The 17342-nt window shown below is 34.7% G+C and overlaps 2 protein-coding genes across 3 annotated transcripts; both read left to right on the forward strand.

Moving 5' to 3' along the window:
- The first annotated feature begins 1597 nt into the window (after positions 1-1597).
- Positions 1598-6470, forward strand: LOC148188636 (uncharacterized). The gene is made up of 3 exons (XM_088081451.1): positions 1598-1713; positions 3068-3204; positions 5435-6470. The coding sequence occupies exons 1-3, from the start codon at positions 1678-1680 to the stop codon at positions 5637-5639; spliced, it is 378 nt and encodes a 125-aa protein (XP_087937577.1). The 5' UTR covers positions 1598-1677; the 3' UTR covers positions 5640-6470.
- Positions 6471-7174: 704 nt separating this feature from the next.
- On the forward strand, positions 7175-15276 carry rps21 (ribosomal protein S21). Of its 2 annotated transcripts, XM_042492198.2 has the most exons (6): positions 7175-7258; positions 7728-7810; positions 10050-10113; positions 13210-13281; positions 14805-14860; positions 15214-15276. In XM_042492198.2, exons 2-6 carry the CDS (start codon positions 7761-7763, stop codon positions 15221-15223), a joined length of 252 nt encoding a protein of 83 aa, XP_042348132.1. In that variant the 5' UTR covers positions 7175-7258; positions 7728-7760; the 3' UTR covers positions 15224-15276. The 2 variants fall into 2 exon arrangements, with proteins under 2 accessions (XP_042348132.1, XP_087937809.1); XM_088081683.1 differs by lacking the exon at positions 15214-15276 and having other exon boundaries at positions 14805-14864.
- Positions 15277-17342: the final 2066 nt, after the last annotated feature.

Raw genomic sequence — 17342 nt, forward strand, 5'->3', positions numbered from 1 at the left:
TGGGCGGCAGACTGATTACCACACGCCTTTTGGCCGCGGGGGCGGCCCCCTGCGTGGGCACCTGTTTAGGATTCCCCAAACGCCCAGAGGAGCAACCCCTCTCAGTCTTTCGCCTGTGCTTGTTGTACTTTGTCTTACTTTATCAGTCTGTCAGGAGGACACAGCATGTAACTGTATCTGTTGTTTGTTTGGTCTTTTCGTCTGGTCGTCTGTCTGTTATACAGGAAACAGACAATATGTCAACATTGTGACACTGCATAAAAAAATGAGTCAGAGATTATAAAGAAAAATATCTATTTGAATATAATATCAGCTCCATACTTCTGCTGGTTTTAGGTTTTAACAAAATCAGCTGATTCCAAAATCATTTTAGAAAAATGTAAGACCCTGTAGACACGATTTCAAAACCTTTCCATGATTTTTTAAGGACCCGTAATGAAATTTCTGTAATCATTCATAACGTATAACATACACAGAACTTTACATCATAGCATATAACTCCAGATGTTCAGCATCATTTTCTGATGAGCTGATTATGTTCATATTCACTTCAACTACGTCAAATTGCACAACTAGCTGCAGTTAACAGTTAATAACAAACCAAAATCCATGAATTTTCCAAAACTTTAAATGATGTGTTTAACAGTCAGTCACAGTGCTTGATGCACACAGAAGACACAGACTTGGTTTATAGTTTGTTTGTTTTTTAAGAAAAGATGTTAAAAAAAAAAAAAATGATGGTTTTTCCATGACCGTGGGAACATGGAGGGTTCACTGTAAAAAATAAAATATATGTTTTAACTTTTTAAAAAAAGCAGTTTGTTTCCGTGCTGCATTAAATCCTGACTGAACTTGAAAAGTTAAGTCGAATCATTGCAGAAAATACCTCAACTTGTCTTCTGGACTTAAATTTTAAGGCAAGCTGAACTTTTAGAAATGGAAACAAATAGTTTCTTTTTACTGTTTTGCAGTCGTATACCAGTTTCATGGTATACTGTGGTATGAACTATGATGGTTTTCATACTGTGTAGATTTGCTTATAGCTTCAAAAAATTAATTGCAAAGTAAATCTCAATTTTTTATTTACTTCCACATCCTTCCATTAAAAACCCCATTTTAACTGTGATGAAGCGTTTGTAAAAAGATTTTAAAAACATCAGTTAATTCCTTTAAAGATCATTGTAACTAATAAAATAACTGCGTAATCATGTGATATTTGCTAAAGCAGTAATCACTCCATGAAAATCTCAAACTTTTGCAACTCTACATCTGCATGTGTGACGCTTTGCACAAGTTCAGCCAGATTCCACGCAGATTTATAGTCTTCAATACTGAAGCCAAAACAAACAGGGAATCCATGGCATCCCGTGCTTATTCTAGGAGTCTGTGGGTGTGTATTTTGTCTGGTGAATGAATCAGCCAAAACACACGCACAGTGGAGGAGTCACGGTTAAATTTTAAATGGAGATGACAATATTTGGCAGTGGCCCAGCACGGTTGCGGTGCTTTCCTCTGGATGCAAATGTGTGTCGTCACCACAGTGACTAGGCTACATAAAAAGAGTGCCCTGAGCGAGAGTGCACATTGACAACTCTGAAAGAGAGTACCAGAGTTTACACAAGGTCAGAGAAGAAGGACAGCTTTTACTTTGCTTCAGGGACTCTGAGGAATTCACTCATGCTCTTCAGCAACAACATGAACTTCGCAACGCTGGTGAGTACTGCCACTGATATCGGGGGTAAAATAACAACGTAGAACTCAAAAAGTTTTCACACTTTAGGTGGTTGATGCATCAAACTAAAATAAACTTAATGCACTTTTAAGGTTATTCATTGCTGTGCTTTAATGTTTAAGGTCCAGTGTGTTGCATTTAGGGGGCATCTGTGTGCAGAAATGTAATGTATTATTCAAACATAAACTTTCACTAACTGTTCAATTAGTGAAAAAGGAACTAAAATCTATCATGTTTTTGTAAGCTTATAATGAGGAATTATGTATCTCAATATGGCGCAGGTCCTCTTCCACAGAGCCCACCATGTTGTTTCTACAGTAGCCCAAAGTGGACAAACCGAGAAATGCAGTGAATTTTCATCTAAACATGATTTTTGCTGCACAAACACTTTTAGCTGAGACTTTTAAGACGAGGAAAGAAAGAAGAAGTAGTTAAAGAATTAAAGCCCCAAGCAGCATTTATGGAGTTTGAACAAATTGCAAGCATTTGATTGCTTGATTTTTTTGTGACCCTTTGAAAACTGGCTTTATTTCGATGACAATGAGCAAGTAAGTAAATGTTTAAGTAAGAATTGTGTACAAATATGCACATATATATGCTTCTAATAATAATAACAATAATGATAAATTAATAATAATAATAAAATGAAATAACTTGAAGTAAAAAATAAAGTACAAGAAAATTACCCAATATTTAGCAAAAAAATCCTAAATAAAATAATTTAAAATATATAATTACAATAATTCTAAATATAGTTCCCTAGACATTTTCCCTAGCTTTTTTTTTTAATAACTTTTATTTTAATCTACTAATTTCTTGCAGTTTGTGGGACATTTTTCTTTGCTTTTGTCCCAAAGTTTTTGAAAGAAAAATCACAAAACTTTGCTCAAAGTCCAGCGTTTTGAATACTTCACTGTATACTGATGCTGTTTTGGCATAAATAAATCTACTTTCTGAAACAGATGTGGTATATGAGCTTCTGTGAAACATCAGCCGCCATAGTTCTCCAAGAAGTTTCAGTTCTGCAGCCTCACCTCTAGATGCCGTTAAATCCCACACAGTGGACCTTTAACGCTTGAGTGCATGCAGTGTTTATCATGTTTAAATATATAATAAAATATATAGAATTAAAATACCTTTAACCTCCAGTGGAGAGGTTAAAGGTCACAATAGTGGTTTGAAGATATTTTCCCAACAATATGATCATTGAAGATTATTTTTTGGTATTTTAGCTTTTATTTATTTTTGAGAGTGATCATCTTTCTTTTTTTGCCAAGTTGGTGAATCATCTTAATGTGACTCTAATATAAATCCATGCACATTCATATTTTTCAGTTTTTAGCCGGACTGGTGGCGACAGTGTGCAGCAGCCCTGTCTGTGACCCCAAATGCAAACTGGCCACGTATCACCAGCCAGATTTCAAGCACGTGTCGGAGCTCGGCAGCTCTTCAGTGGCACCCTGGAATTTGATGTGAGTTTTCTTTTTTCTTTTACAGCTGGAGAGGAACAAAGCAGAGATACTCTGCCAAAGTTTGATAGTACAAATAAGGATGCATAAAAGATATTTTGTGTGAAAGTATTTGAGTTAGTTACTTACACAAGTGAAGTTTATCTTAAACTTCTGAGCAGATCAGACTGAGAGTCGAGTTCACTCAGACCAACACGCATCAGCTGGGTCTCTTCTGGAAGACATTCATGGTGTCGCACGCAAAGAGTCAGTCACAGAAGCCCCATACATGTTAGGACATTTCTGGGATTTTTGGACGTTTTTAAGATTTTAGGACATTTCCAGGGTTTGAGAAATTTTCTAGGATTTTACTTAGAATTTTAGGATGTTTGTATGGTTTTTAGATGTTACTAGGATTTTGATACTTCTGTAATTTCAGGACATTTCTAGGCTTTTAATGTTTTTATGATTTTTGGAAATTTCCGTGGTTTCGGGAAATTTCTGTGAATTTAGGAAATGGATTTAAGGACATTTCTAGAATTTTTGGACACTTTTAGGATTTTAGGACATAGCAAGGATTCTTGGGCGTTTCAGTGATTTTTGGACATATCTAGTATTTTTTAGGACATATCAAGGATTTTAGGAAGTTTTTAGGATTGTTGGACATTTCTGGGATTTGAGGACATTTCTAGGGTTTTTAGGACAATAGGGTCAGGTTAAGCTTAGACCCAGATGCATCAGCTGGGTCTCTTATGGAAGACATTCATGGTGTCGGATGCGAAGCGTCAGTCACAGCAGCACGTTTCTTAGATTTCAGGACATTTCCAGGATTAGAGACATTGTCTAGGATTTCAGGATGTTTCTATGATTTTATGGAGTTTATAGGAATTTATTTAGGATTTTAGGATGTTTGAATGATTTTTAGATGTTACTAGGATTTTATTTCTTTTATAATTTTCTAGGATTTTAATGTTTTTATGATTTTTGGAAATTTCTTTGATTTCAGTAAATTTCTTTGATTTTAGGACATTTCTAGAATTTCTGGACATTTTTAGGATTTTAGGACATATCAAGGATTCTTGGATGTTTAAATGATTTTTGGACATTTCTGGGATTTCAGGACATTTCTAGGGTTTTTAGAACGATAGGGTCGGGTTATGCTCAGATAAGATGCATCAGCTCAGTCTCTCCTGGAAGGCATTCATAGTGTTGCATGCAAAGTGCCAGAAAGAGGTGCATCAAGAGAAGAAAGCTACAGAGAGAAGCTCAAACGCTGCCAAATCTCGCACCTCTGTGCAAAAAATCAACCTAACTGATGAAACAGTGCAGCCATAAAATATGACGTCCTGGATTTATTGGATTCAGATGTAAAATGAAGCGCTGGAACAAGAATTAAAGCTCTGAAGCAGAAATACTCAACTTGTTCTGCTTGGTGGCCTCTTTTGTTTTTAAGATGTTTCCATGATTTTTGGACATTTCTTGAATTTCAGGACGTGTAGAATTCTACGTCGTTTCTACGCTTTTAAGACATTTCCATGATTTTTGGATTTTTCTACGATTTCAGGACATTTCTAGGATTTTAGGACATTTCTGGGATTTTAACACATTTGTATGATTTTTGGACATTTATAGGATTTTAGGATGTTTCTAGGATTTTAAGACGTTTCTAGGACTTTAGGATGTTTCTACAATTTTAAGACATTTCTGTGATTTTAAGACGTTTGTATGATTTTTGGATCTTTCTAAGATTTTTGGACATTTCTAGGATTTTAGTACATTTCTCAGATTTTAGGACATTTCTTGGATTTTAAGACATTTCCAGGAATTTAAGACATTTCTAGGATTTTTGTACATTTCTAAGATTTTATGATGTTTCTGGGATTTTAAGATGCTTCAGATTTTTGGACATTTGTAGGATTTCAGGACATCTCTAGGATTCTTGGACATTTCTAAGATTTTAGGACATATGGCACTGTTTGATTAACAAGCTCTATTTTGATGCTGTTTTATGCACTCTGCCATATTATGTATAATAAAAGTACAAAGCAATTCCCAGTGTGAATCATACTATTTTTATTGTTAGTTAGAAAATGGTCAGGGGGCCACTCAGCACTCTGTCAGGGGCTAGTTTTGTCCATAAATATCGTCCTCTATAGCTGTCCAAATCCCATCGCTAAGTGTCCACTATAATTTGCCACTCTGCATCCATTTGTACTTACATTTATTCATGGACATTTCTTTCCCTTTTTTCCAGTGTTGATACTAAAAACGGCAGAGAGCCCCAACACATTGAGTACGCTGCTTGTGGGGACTGCTCTGACGAGACCATGATCGCCAAGCCTATCGTCCTCCAGGTTTCAGTGTTCGAGAGTATACGCGGCAGCAATGATAATGATACTGTGAGGTGCAAGTGTCCCTTTAATCTGGCTGTGGGATGCACATGTGTCAAGAGACAATGATAGTGACCACTGGACATCAGGACAAATCGCAGTCCCTGATGCAGTTGCATTAGCAAAAGTAGAACGCAGAATAGTTTTTATATTATTAGGACTACTTTCACTTTATGGCATTAATGTAATGTATTATAAAATCTCATTCTTTATGAAAGGCTAAATCTAATTTCATTATAGAAACAATCATAGCTGAAATTGTCTGTACTATGTCAGTGACATGAATTAACATGTTTTTTCACATGATGAAATTTTTTAAGTTGCTTTATTTTTGGCGGTGTAAGATGTTTGCAAGGGGAATCCGATTTTCTGGAGAAAATAAAACCCTTCATGCTTTGTTTGTAAGATTTAGTATGCAGTGCATCGCACATTTGTTACATGTATCATGTAATTTGGGAAACAATGCAGATAATTTTTAAGCACTGGAGAAGCAGTTTTGCTCAACTTTAAATTAATTATTTCGTATTTATTTTAAATTTAATTTTATTTTGTTTAACTTTTATTTATACAGGCAATGTAATTGAGACACTAGGTCTCATTCTCAAGAGAAATAAATGAAAATAAATATTCTCAGAAGCCCAAAAGTTGCGAGATGGTGTGAGAGGCATGTTATCTTTAAAAAAAATCTCCTAAATCTATGATAGCCAGAAACAGTGAAATATGGTTATTTATAAAGGAGATGGGTCATGCGTTTCCCCCAATCATTCAGAGAGGCTCATGGGGGAATATTTGTAGCTTTGGGGAGAATTAAGAAATATGAAAAGAAACAAAGTCAAACCTCAGCTGTTAAATAAAGTACAGTCCCTTAATACTTTCAGAATATTTGTATTCAGTACAATTGTGAAAACTAATCATTGAGCATTATGTGCATTATGAAATGTTATCATGCTTGAGTTTACTGTATCTTAAATAAACTGTTTTAAAAAACAACTATAATCAGAATGTGTGGACTTTTTGTATCAGCCATGAAAAAACAACTGACTATTTCGACTTTCTACTAACTACGAGTGAAACGACCAGCCTGAGTTGGAAATCAGTTTTTTTTTTACCGAAACAGAAATGTAACATAAAAAAGATGTTTGGGACATTACCTATTAGCAAAAAATTAGTATGAAGTTACAATATAAAATAAAATAAAGGGGAGAAAAACGACCTTAAATATGAAATATGAACTTTAAAAAAAATGTAATTCTGATACATATAAATATAGTTTTTTGAAATACATTTTTCCCTAGCTTTTAATAAAATAATTTTCTAAAGATATTTTGTTGTTGTTGTTATTATTATTATTATTATTATTATTATTATTATTATTATTATTATTATATTGTTATTAGTAGTAGTAGTAGTAGTAGTAGTAGTAGTGGTGGTGGTGGTAGTATGGTTGTTATTATTATTTTTGTTGTCTTTGTTTTTATGTATTTGAAATAGTTTCAAATATAATACTTATATTATATTTTTAATGTTTTAAACTTAATGGTATGTCTGTACAATGTATTTCATAATTTGAAAATATATATGTATATTTTAAATGCCAGCAGGTGGCGAAAAAAACAACACGAGGAAGTCGATATTTCTTCTTCCGGGTCGGCGGCTCTTTCTTTCCTGTCGGCCATTTGTCGTGTACGGTGAGTTTCTGTCGAGCTGTCGTCCTAAAAACGTTAAAAAATCGTCTTTTGTCCCCATTTAGCCTGTATTTTTTGTGATTGTCGTTTAAATGAACCTGCTCGTGTACCTGTAGAGGATCCTTTTGTCGGTGTTTCCGGCAGAAACTGTGTGTAAAGGCGGGCTTAGGTGGAGTGTGTGAGCAGCCACATGCGGCCGTGATGTCGCTCCGTAGCATGCTAACCGACGAGCTAACCGGCTAACTGCCCTGTTAGTGCTGTTTGGTGTAAACACGTTTAAAGAAATAAACTCTTTATTGTTGATTTTCAGCTATATTTTGACTAGTTTATAAGGAATAAGCTGCTGTTAAAATGTTAAATGACCGCTGTAGAGTTGCCGGAGTTACCGTAATGTTAGCTACTCGGCGCACGAAGTTAAAAAAGCGCACCGTCGTTTCTGATTTCCGTGTTTTGTCTCTTTTCGTTATTTCAGATTTGTAAGCGACCACCTGCACAACCCGAAAACATGCAGAACGACGCCGGTGAGTTTGTGGACCTGTACGTCCCACGTAAATGGTGAGTGTTTTTTTTACTGTGTCATTGCTCAGATCCTTAATTAACCCTTTGAAACCTGAGCAAACTGGCCTTATTTCTGTGGGACGAAGGCAATAAACAACGAAATTGCCCCAAAAATAGAAAGAAGAGGTAGAGACACGTGTGTGTGTGTGTGTGTGTGTGTGTGTGTGTGTGTGTGTGTAAAATGAGACGATTCTGTATTAGTCCCACAGTGGGGAAATTCGCGCTGTTACAGCTGTGAGGTGCAGGATAAACAGCAAAAGAATAGAAAGAAAAATAAAATAAAAAATACAAATGTAAAAGTAGTAGATAATAAAAAGTTGCCAAGTATAATAAAAAAAAAACAAGGTGCAAATATAGTAACATAAAATTACAAGGTGCCACCTCCAACGGTCTAGAAAAAGAAAATATGTAGACCAATTGCACACAGAAGATAATTACACTTGTGAAAAATTGAACTTTTGGTATAAGTCCAATTGATGTGTATGTGTGGGCCAACTATATATATGTAGTGTGTGTATATACACATACACATATATAATTTTTTCTCCTTTTTTTGTGGGATTTTTGGACGTTTGTAGGATTTTATGTTTCAGATTTTTGGACATTTGTGTGATTTTTAGGACATATGGTTTTGCCCACTGGACATTATAAATGTTCTGAGTAACACTAACGTTAAGAGGGCTGTAATTGATTGTTTCTGTTTTTGTAGCTACATTTAATATGATTTGTAATAACGAATGGTAAATATAGAGAGGTTGGCCGTTTGTATTTACAGCTGCTTGTGATATTAGTGAGAAAGGGTCAGGTTTTGTATGATTTTAATGCTCCTGTTTTTTCATGGAATATGTAGAAGTGATGAGAAAAAAGTGCATCCTGGGTTTTTGTTATTATTTTTGATATTATACACTGAAATGAGCCAAAAAAAACAAATATGAATGAACATATACATATATATATATATATATATATATATATATATATATATATATATAAAACAAACTGTGAAATGACATAATAGTAATCCTAATAATAAATGGTAGAAATAATGCACTTTTCACTTGAAAAAGTCTCAAAGTTATTGTTAACAATATTTTGCAAAAACAATTATTATTAATAATAATAATAATAAATTATATAATGCATTGATTTTAGTTATATATAATATAATAATAATTATATAATAAATTAATTTTGAAATTTAGATAATCTAACTGTTACGAAGCTAACTTTACACTGACAGGTATCAGACAAACGCTTGGTAGCATTTGCGTTAAATTGGTTAAACTTAACGTTAAATCATAAAACCCCAACATCAGTTTGTCACCAGTAAATTTCACCTTATCAATAATTGTTAAATTTAAAATTGAGTTAATTGATTTACCTTCTAGAAGACCATCTACAGCTTAAGTATATCGACAAGGAGCAAAAACCAAGTGTTTCTTGATGAATAGATGATCGTAAATATTATAAAATCATCTCTGTTTGAAGTTACAGTCTGGCACGATGTTGCCTGTAAGTTTAATCAGTGTTAAGGCAAATATCAAGTTCAGAAAACACTTTCTAGGTTACAATTTGTGAGTTTTGAGACACTTTTGATGTGAGCTGATGGGAACATCAGGCGCACACCACTCTGTGACTGTGTGTGGGTCGAAACCTCACTTTTTTTGAGAGTCCCCTTAAAAGTCAGTAAAACAGCTCCGTGTCCCGTTTTGTGACAATACATTTTCCAGTTGATCCAAGAGGGTTTTTAAAGAGTTATTTAGCCCAGGAAGTAGAATTTTCCTCACACCCTTCAGTTTATAGCATTAAACATCGGCACATCTGGAAATGTGTAGTTTCACTGAACAGGAAGGGATGAAAAACTGTCATCTGGAAATAAACTGAAGCTGTCAGACAAATGTAATGCAGTAAAAGTACAATATTTACCTCTGAGATGTAGTGGAATTAAAGTTGGGGAGTATATGGTCGCATAAAGTGGAAATAAGTTTGTTCTTGTGTTGAGTGAATGCGCTCATTTAGAGTTTGTTACTGTACTCGGGTAACTGAGATTTAACAGAATTGAATATATCTTAAAAAAGTGGCCTGTGGTTACATTTTGTGTCGGTGAAAAATACACTTTAGTTAGCGAGGAGGAATTGATGCATTGAAGCTCGGCTGAAATATACAACATGAAAAACAGCGTGAATGTGGGTCAACATTAAATTAAAATGTGTGTGTGTGTGTGTGTATTTTGCAGCTCTGCTAGCAACAGAATCATTGGAGCCAAGGACCACGCCTCCATCCAGATCAACATCGCTGAGGTAAAATGGATTTCAGTCTTAAAGTTTATTATTTCATATATGTAAAAAAAAAAAAGCATGTGCTGAGATTACCTCTTTTTATATCCGCTGTTGTGATGGTTAATCATGTTAGTCATTGTTAATAATGATAATAATACCCTGATTGATGCATTAGTTTGAGTATTAAACATTGTTTTTTCAAAAACATTGTTTTGAAATAAGGCCAACATTTCTTGTAGGTGTTTCATCTTAATACAGACACAGTAAAAAAAAAACAACAACAAAAAAAAACAATTTTAGTAATGATCCAAAGCAAAAAATGACACACAGCATGGATCCTCTGCTCTGAGAAACCACTCATGTTTACTATTTGCATTTATGAATCAACTGCATGTTTTTACTCTCCTAAAAAGTGTTGTCCAGACCCCCAATCATGGTTATTACAGATGACGTGTTGTTTTACTTTAACCCTAATGAGATCAAACCTCATTTTTACCTCATAGTTCATGGTTTTCTAGGATATTAAGACATTTTTAGGATTTAGCGTACATTTTTGTGATATTAGGATGTTTCTGTGATTTTGAGACATTACTATGACTTGAGGATGTTTCAAGGATTTTAGGACATTTCTAGATGTTTGAAGGATTTTAGGACATTAGGGTCTTTGGGAGGACTTCAGTCAGTGGGTACAGGGAATCCTTCACTGGCACCTTTTTTACATAAACAAGCTTGATGCTGTTTTATTTTAAACTACAACAAAGCACAAAATTGAGCTTGTTTATCAAAACATTGACTTGGCCGAGGATCCACCCAGACCCTTACACTGAGGTCAGTTCCAGGCCCAAAATGTCCTCAAACCCTAAAAAAGATGCTCGTTTGGCTTTGGAGAAATCATGAGCCCTGCAGCATGCAGTCCTAAATAATAACCAACCAGTAGAGTCGAGTCGAGGTGAGCGGAGCCGTGCTACAGAAATGAAATGCAGCTTTAGAGTTACTCGGTCTTATTCATACTATTGAAGATATAATGCACCTTGTTTTTGAATTTAGTCTCTGTTTTTGTATGACAACGTGCAGACTGCAGTAAGGCCGTCCACCAGCTCGGTGACGCACGCTCTCCTGTCTGAATTTGGTTTGTGTTTAGTTGTAAACCAAACCGTTGTCTCGGTGTGGGCTGAGAATATTTGCATGGATTTTGCCTCAGAAGCAAACCACAGCTGCAGGATGGGAGAGAGGGCGAATATTTAGAGGAGAAACTGTCACAAACGGTGAAGCTGGGATATTATCTGTCGTCAAACAGACTCGCTGCATAGAAACAGACCGGAAAAGTTCTGTCAGATATGAATAGATCAGTTTTAGAAGATTAGTGTTATTATGCTGGTTGTCACTGTAAACACTGTCAGTGAGTTATGTGACAAAAATGCAGGTATTGTCCGAGGGCCGTACCTGCCAATGCTGCTTCTTTCAATTAACCCCTTGAGGCCCGCTTTAATACTACACACATTCAGATCAGTCTGCTCACAAAATGCACTTTTCAAATTAAACTTCTAAAAATATTATACATTAATATGATTTTCTACTTTAATTGAGTTAATTCTTACACCAACAGTAGTCCTAATTATATTTATAAAATATCCATTAGTTTTCAGAACTTTAACCCTTTAAATACCAGGTTTTTGTCATGATGCCACTGTTTTTAGATAAAGGGAAAAAAAACAAAAAAAAATATTTATACTGCATGCAATATTAGTAGTTTGTTTTTATTTTTTAAAAATGTATTTGTTTATTTATTATTATTATTATCAATATTATTTTCTAGTATTATCCCACTCTGGAATATGTCAATGATTTGCAGCAACACTGATTGTGACAGTGCACCCAGTGGAGATGGCATGTATTTTCTCCACATGCCAAATATGACACAAATTATGTCATCAGGTGGAAAAAAAGCCCAGAATGACGCCCAGAAATAATACAATTCACGTTTGTGTGCTTTGCTGGCTGTGGGATCAAAAAATGCACTTTAAATGGGTTTAATGGCTTATTCTTTTGCACTTAACAGTATGAATTTAACAATTTTGTTAACACATTTTATCGACTATCATGTATTGAAATATCAAAAATGAAGAATGAAAAACACGTAAAATGCACCAAAAATCCCCTAAAGGTTCGTTACAAATGACAAGTACTTAACATGCTGCCGTGTCTTTGATTTTTTTGTTGTTGTTTATTTGTGCTACAAGCAGCTTCGATCAGGCAGCGTTTAAACTTTAGTCAGTATGATTGTGTTACACACACGTTAGCCTGCTAAAACTCTCAATTCAGTCACCCAGTTCAGTTTTTATTTTCCTCGCTTAGATCTTTAATAACACACATTAAAATGTTAGTTATGACAAGAATAATAACACTTAAATAACAAAAAAACAAAAAATGCTGGGGTGCATATATATATGTATATATTTTGCATCCATCCATTTCTCCAATTTTCTGTCCAGTTGTGCTTCTTGTAGTCTCAGTATGTTTCTGTTTTTTCATTAAATATTTCCTCCACAGTCGTTAATCACTGGTCCTTCGTTGGTGGCGTTTTCTTACCCCAGTTCCCAGTGATGTGTGCAGTATTTTGTTCAAATATTTATTAATGGCAGTAAGATTGTCTACAGAGATTTTACATCGATAGAAAACTAAACTGTTAGGGATGTCATATCCTAGTATTTTCTTTTACTCCTTACATACCGTTTCCCAGAATGCCGTGATTTTCAGACGTTTACTAAAAACATGAACGGTCCATGTCAAATAATCCGCACTCTCGTCCATTCAGTTAATTTTACTGAAACCATGAGCACCAAAGAAGACGATATTACCGGCAAAGCAAACAACAGAAACGCAAAAAAAAAGAAATTTAATGAAAGACTTTGATTGTATTTCCATCTTTGCTGCGCTGCCGTTTTTATGTCAAAGGAATTTAAAGCCCGGACTGTTAATTTTAAGTTTGACGGTATCTTCATTTGAAGGACTTCAGTAATTCTAAAAGCGGCGTTGCAGAAAAGCTGCAGGTGTCTGATATGCAGCTGTTGTCTTGGACTTGAAATGTTCCTAACCAGTTCGCTCTGTCCTCCGCAGGTTGACAAAGGCACCGGTCGCTTCAACGGTCAGTTCAAGACCTACGCCATCTGTGGCGCCATCCGCAGAATGGTACGTCTCAGCCGAGCGTCCGTTGCATCGTACTGTTACTGCTGTCCTATAAACACATTATCCAACACTTTTTTCCTTATTTCATCCTAATTGTTTCCGCTCCTGTAAATGCACAACAATCAGATTTAGATTCTAAACTTCTCTAATACACAGTGCATGACCCGAAAACTGAACATGAATAAACCATAGAAAAATATGGTCTGTCAATCACTGTTACTTAACAAACAATATTTAAAGTAAAGTCAGAGAGAAAATAAATACACACACCATAAGTCACCTTCAACAAGGGGACAGATTTGACCATATTGCTTCATATAGTTGATTTTGTCTTTATACATCTTCTTAAACTGAAAAATATTTTTAAAACACTTTAAATCATTCTGTTAAGAAATCCACAGTTTGACACCAATCACTGAAATACACATTTATTTATTAATGTAGTTTTTTTAATGGGGACAATGCGAATTAACAAAGTGCACCTCCACCTCTTACAAAGGCTGTTGTAACAAATGTTTCACATCAAGATTTTAGCTATTTCTAGTTTCCAGCTCTGTCCCTAGTTAGGCTTTTAGCAAAGAAAAAGAAGAGAAACAGAAATATCAAGGTTACACAATAACGTATACAATAACAGTTAAGGTATAAAAAAAGGCAAAAAGCTGAGTGTTTACAACAAGATAACATGGAAATACAACAAACAGAAAATAAAGAAATAAAATTAAAAAAAGACATCAACATTACATACAGTTACAAAATGTTTAAAAATGCTTACACCTGATTTTGCTTAAGCCAACCTTTAACACTCCTGTTAAAATCTTAATATCTTGTGTTAATTTTGTTTCGGTTGTTATTGTGTTCCACATGTTAGCGCCTTTGATGAAAACAGTCGACTTCCCCAGAGAAATCTTCCGATGTGCAATTTCACAGTTGCTGCTTGCTGATAATTTTGCATAAAATATTTGGTGCTAAATTATGAAGGTATTGTAACAGTTTTAGGGACAAGAATTTTAGGAAATTATGCTGCTTCAGTATGCGACTGTGATGCCATCTCGTGGGTTTTTTATCCATTATTTTTTTCCCCTGGTAGTACTCCGCTTTTTGTGTGTAACTCAGCTAAATCTTTCAGATTAAATAATCCTGATATAATATAAGCTCTGTTAGTATGTACGTTATGAATAATTCTCACTGTGCTTTTTTGTAAAATGAATAATGACTTTGTGTTACCAGTACAGATGTCCCCCACACTTCCACTTCCCTATTGTTTTTATGGATTTGCAGTTTCTGTCTTTCAGTCATGAATTAGACAGCAGATGAATGATTGTTGTCTCCACAGACTTTAGAAGGTAGATTTATTAGTCATTTAAAATAACGTTTAAGAAAACGAATGACATTTGTCCTCAGTCCTGCTTCATGTTTGGAGTCGAAGGAAGAGTCGAGGAGGAGAAGTTTGTGTTGGTGGTTTCTTTCGTAAACGCTCCTCTGCCGTGAGGTTGTTGTGTAAACAAACGTGTTTTTTCCTCCGGCAGGGAGAGTCTGACGACTCCATCCTGAGGCTGGCAAAGAACGACTCCATCGTCGCAAAGTAAGAAACCGTTCTCACATTTTGTAACTATGGTGGGATTTTTTATTTAATCTTCATTAACTTGTCTTAAAATGTGACTGAGTGGGTGAGGTGCTTGTCTTTCTTCTTAATAAACCTGATTTCAGGTTAAAAATAAAGGTTGATTTAGATACCAGTGCTGCTGCTGCTGAGAGGAAAACCACAGCCGCTCTCTGTTTTCTGAGCTGAAACTATGGAAAGCTTTACAATTTCACATTTGATTGGACGTTATTGGAAAGAGTTTGCATCGTCATTTCTTTAGAAAATCCTGGCAGGATGTTTGGGTTGGACAACTAAATTAATTTCCTCTCCTCTTTGCCTCTTTTGTTTTGCAGGAATTTCTGAGTGTGACGCTGGAGCGGTGGAATCTTTGTAAAAATAAAATGGAAAAAAAACAACTCTTTTTTGTCATTGTTATAATTGCTTAAGTGTTTGTTGTTTGTTTTTTTTAATCTTTCACATACGTGTGTCAGACAAATGTCTTGTCTACGTTTTAGTGTCAAGCTTTGCGGTAACATTTCAGTTCACCAGAATGTTTTCTCAACTAAGCATTCAAAGTTTGGTTTTTAAAAATCAACAAAATATATTGTTCATAAGTTATAACAAACATTTCTATTTAGCAACAGCCAAAGAAAATGGCAAGTTTTGTGTTACTGTCCACAACAAGGTTTTGTCAGGACATAAATAAGACAACAATAAAAAGGAGCCATATGTGGGTTATTATCAAATTTAAGACTTTTTAAGGACTTTCAGGCAACTTGTAAAAAATCAATTTCAAAAAATGCATGCATGCAAACACAATATTTTTTTTACAAGTTGTCTGCAAGCCTTTTAAGACTTAAAATGTCTTAAATTTTAGGTGCCCAGTAGCTCATTTGGTAGAGCGGGCGCCCCACGTACAGAGGCTTGCTCCTCGCTGCAGCGGCCGCGGGTTCAACTCCAATCTCGGCCCTTTGCTTCATGTCATCCTCTCTTCCTCCCCCGTTCACGCTTGCTGTCCGATCTGAATAAAAGCAAAAAAGAAATAATGTTAAAAAAAGGTCTTAAATTCAGTCCTTAAAATGTCTTAAATTCAACTTTTTCAGGCCTTAAAAGTCATTAAATAGTCTTACATTTGAATGAAAGACGTCTTAAATGCCACTCAAATTTCATTTACCCTTTTAATTTCTTTTGTCAAAATGAGTCATCTGTGTAAAAGTCCACATTTCTAATATTACAAATTTGAAACCTAACACTGAACTCACTGTGTTCTTTATTTTTATACTTTGCAGTCAGTAAAATATAAACACACTGAAAAACGTATTTATATGTAAAACCTGCCTCTGCTAAAGACCACGTAAACTGTTCACCTAAGTCCTCAAATAGGAAGATGATTTTTCCAAAAATAAGTCTGTAATGATTTTTTAAAAATCATCCTGAAAAGATCTTCAAAAGCATGAAATAAATAAATATATTAATTGCATTTATTAAATAATACTTTGTTTTAAATATTTATGCTTTTTAAAAACATTTTTTGCTTTTTTTTTTTTTAAATGTGTAATAATTGTTAAATTATTTTTAATCTAGTGCTTTTTCCAAGAAAGTCAGTCCATGTCAGTGACTCTTAATTGTAAACCACATCAATGAGTCACCTAATACGTTTGGGTTGAACATATTGAGTAACTGATTACACACTCCTCAAAATTCACTTATTAGAAAGCCCAAATTTTTTGTTTACTAACAGAATGAGTCACTGGTGAGCAGTGCCTCACACAAGTTGTAGTCATCGACTGACGCTAAAATAGCCCTTTCGTGGGTACCGTGTTCAATCTTAATAATCTCTAAGGAACTGTAAAGGGAAATGGCAGCATGATATGTGACTTTTTCACAGTCCAACAGCTCAAATATTGTTGTAAAAAAATATTATATAAAATAGCTGTATAGATAAAGAGTTACATTTTACCTGAAATGGCAATTATTTTGTAACATGACCCCTTCCTGTCTGATTTATTCCAGCAGAGGGCAGCGTGTGACAAGAAATGAGCTTACTTAAAAAGACATTTGTTACAAACTACTAAACATTACAGGCAGAAAAGGAAACCCACTTTTTTTGTACTGTTAAAGAAAAGCAGAGAAACTTCTGCATCTGATGTCTACTCTGTTTGGTTATTCAGTCACTTCATCTTTATATCATAACAGCACATCACCGCTGAGCTTCCATTATTGTCTTTATTTAGTAATTTAATTTGAATAATCTCTGAAAAGAAGAGCTATATTTGTCAGGGTGTAATTTTAGTAACATATAGGCCAGATGTTACATATGTAATTTTATTGAAAATATTAACCCTTAGGGGCTGTTTGGTGCATTTTATGCACTTTTTGATAATTTTGCTGTGTTTATGCATATGGCATATATTTTAGCAAGATTGTGTGTTTTTGTTTAATTTTTGAATTTCCAGCTTTGCTCCTACAATAAGTCTAAAAT

The sequence above is a fragment of the Plectropomus leopardus genome, chromosome 9 (genome assembly GCF_026936395.1).
Source record: "Plectropomus leopardus strain MGB_pleo_1.0 chromosome 9, ASM2693639v1, whole genome shotgun sequence".
Classification (NCBI taxonomy): Eukaryota; Metazoa; Chordata; class Actinopteri; order Perciformes; family Serranidae; genus Plectropomus; species Plectropomus leopardus.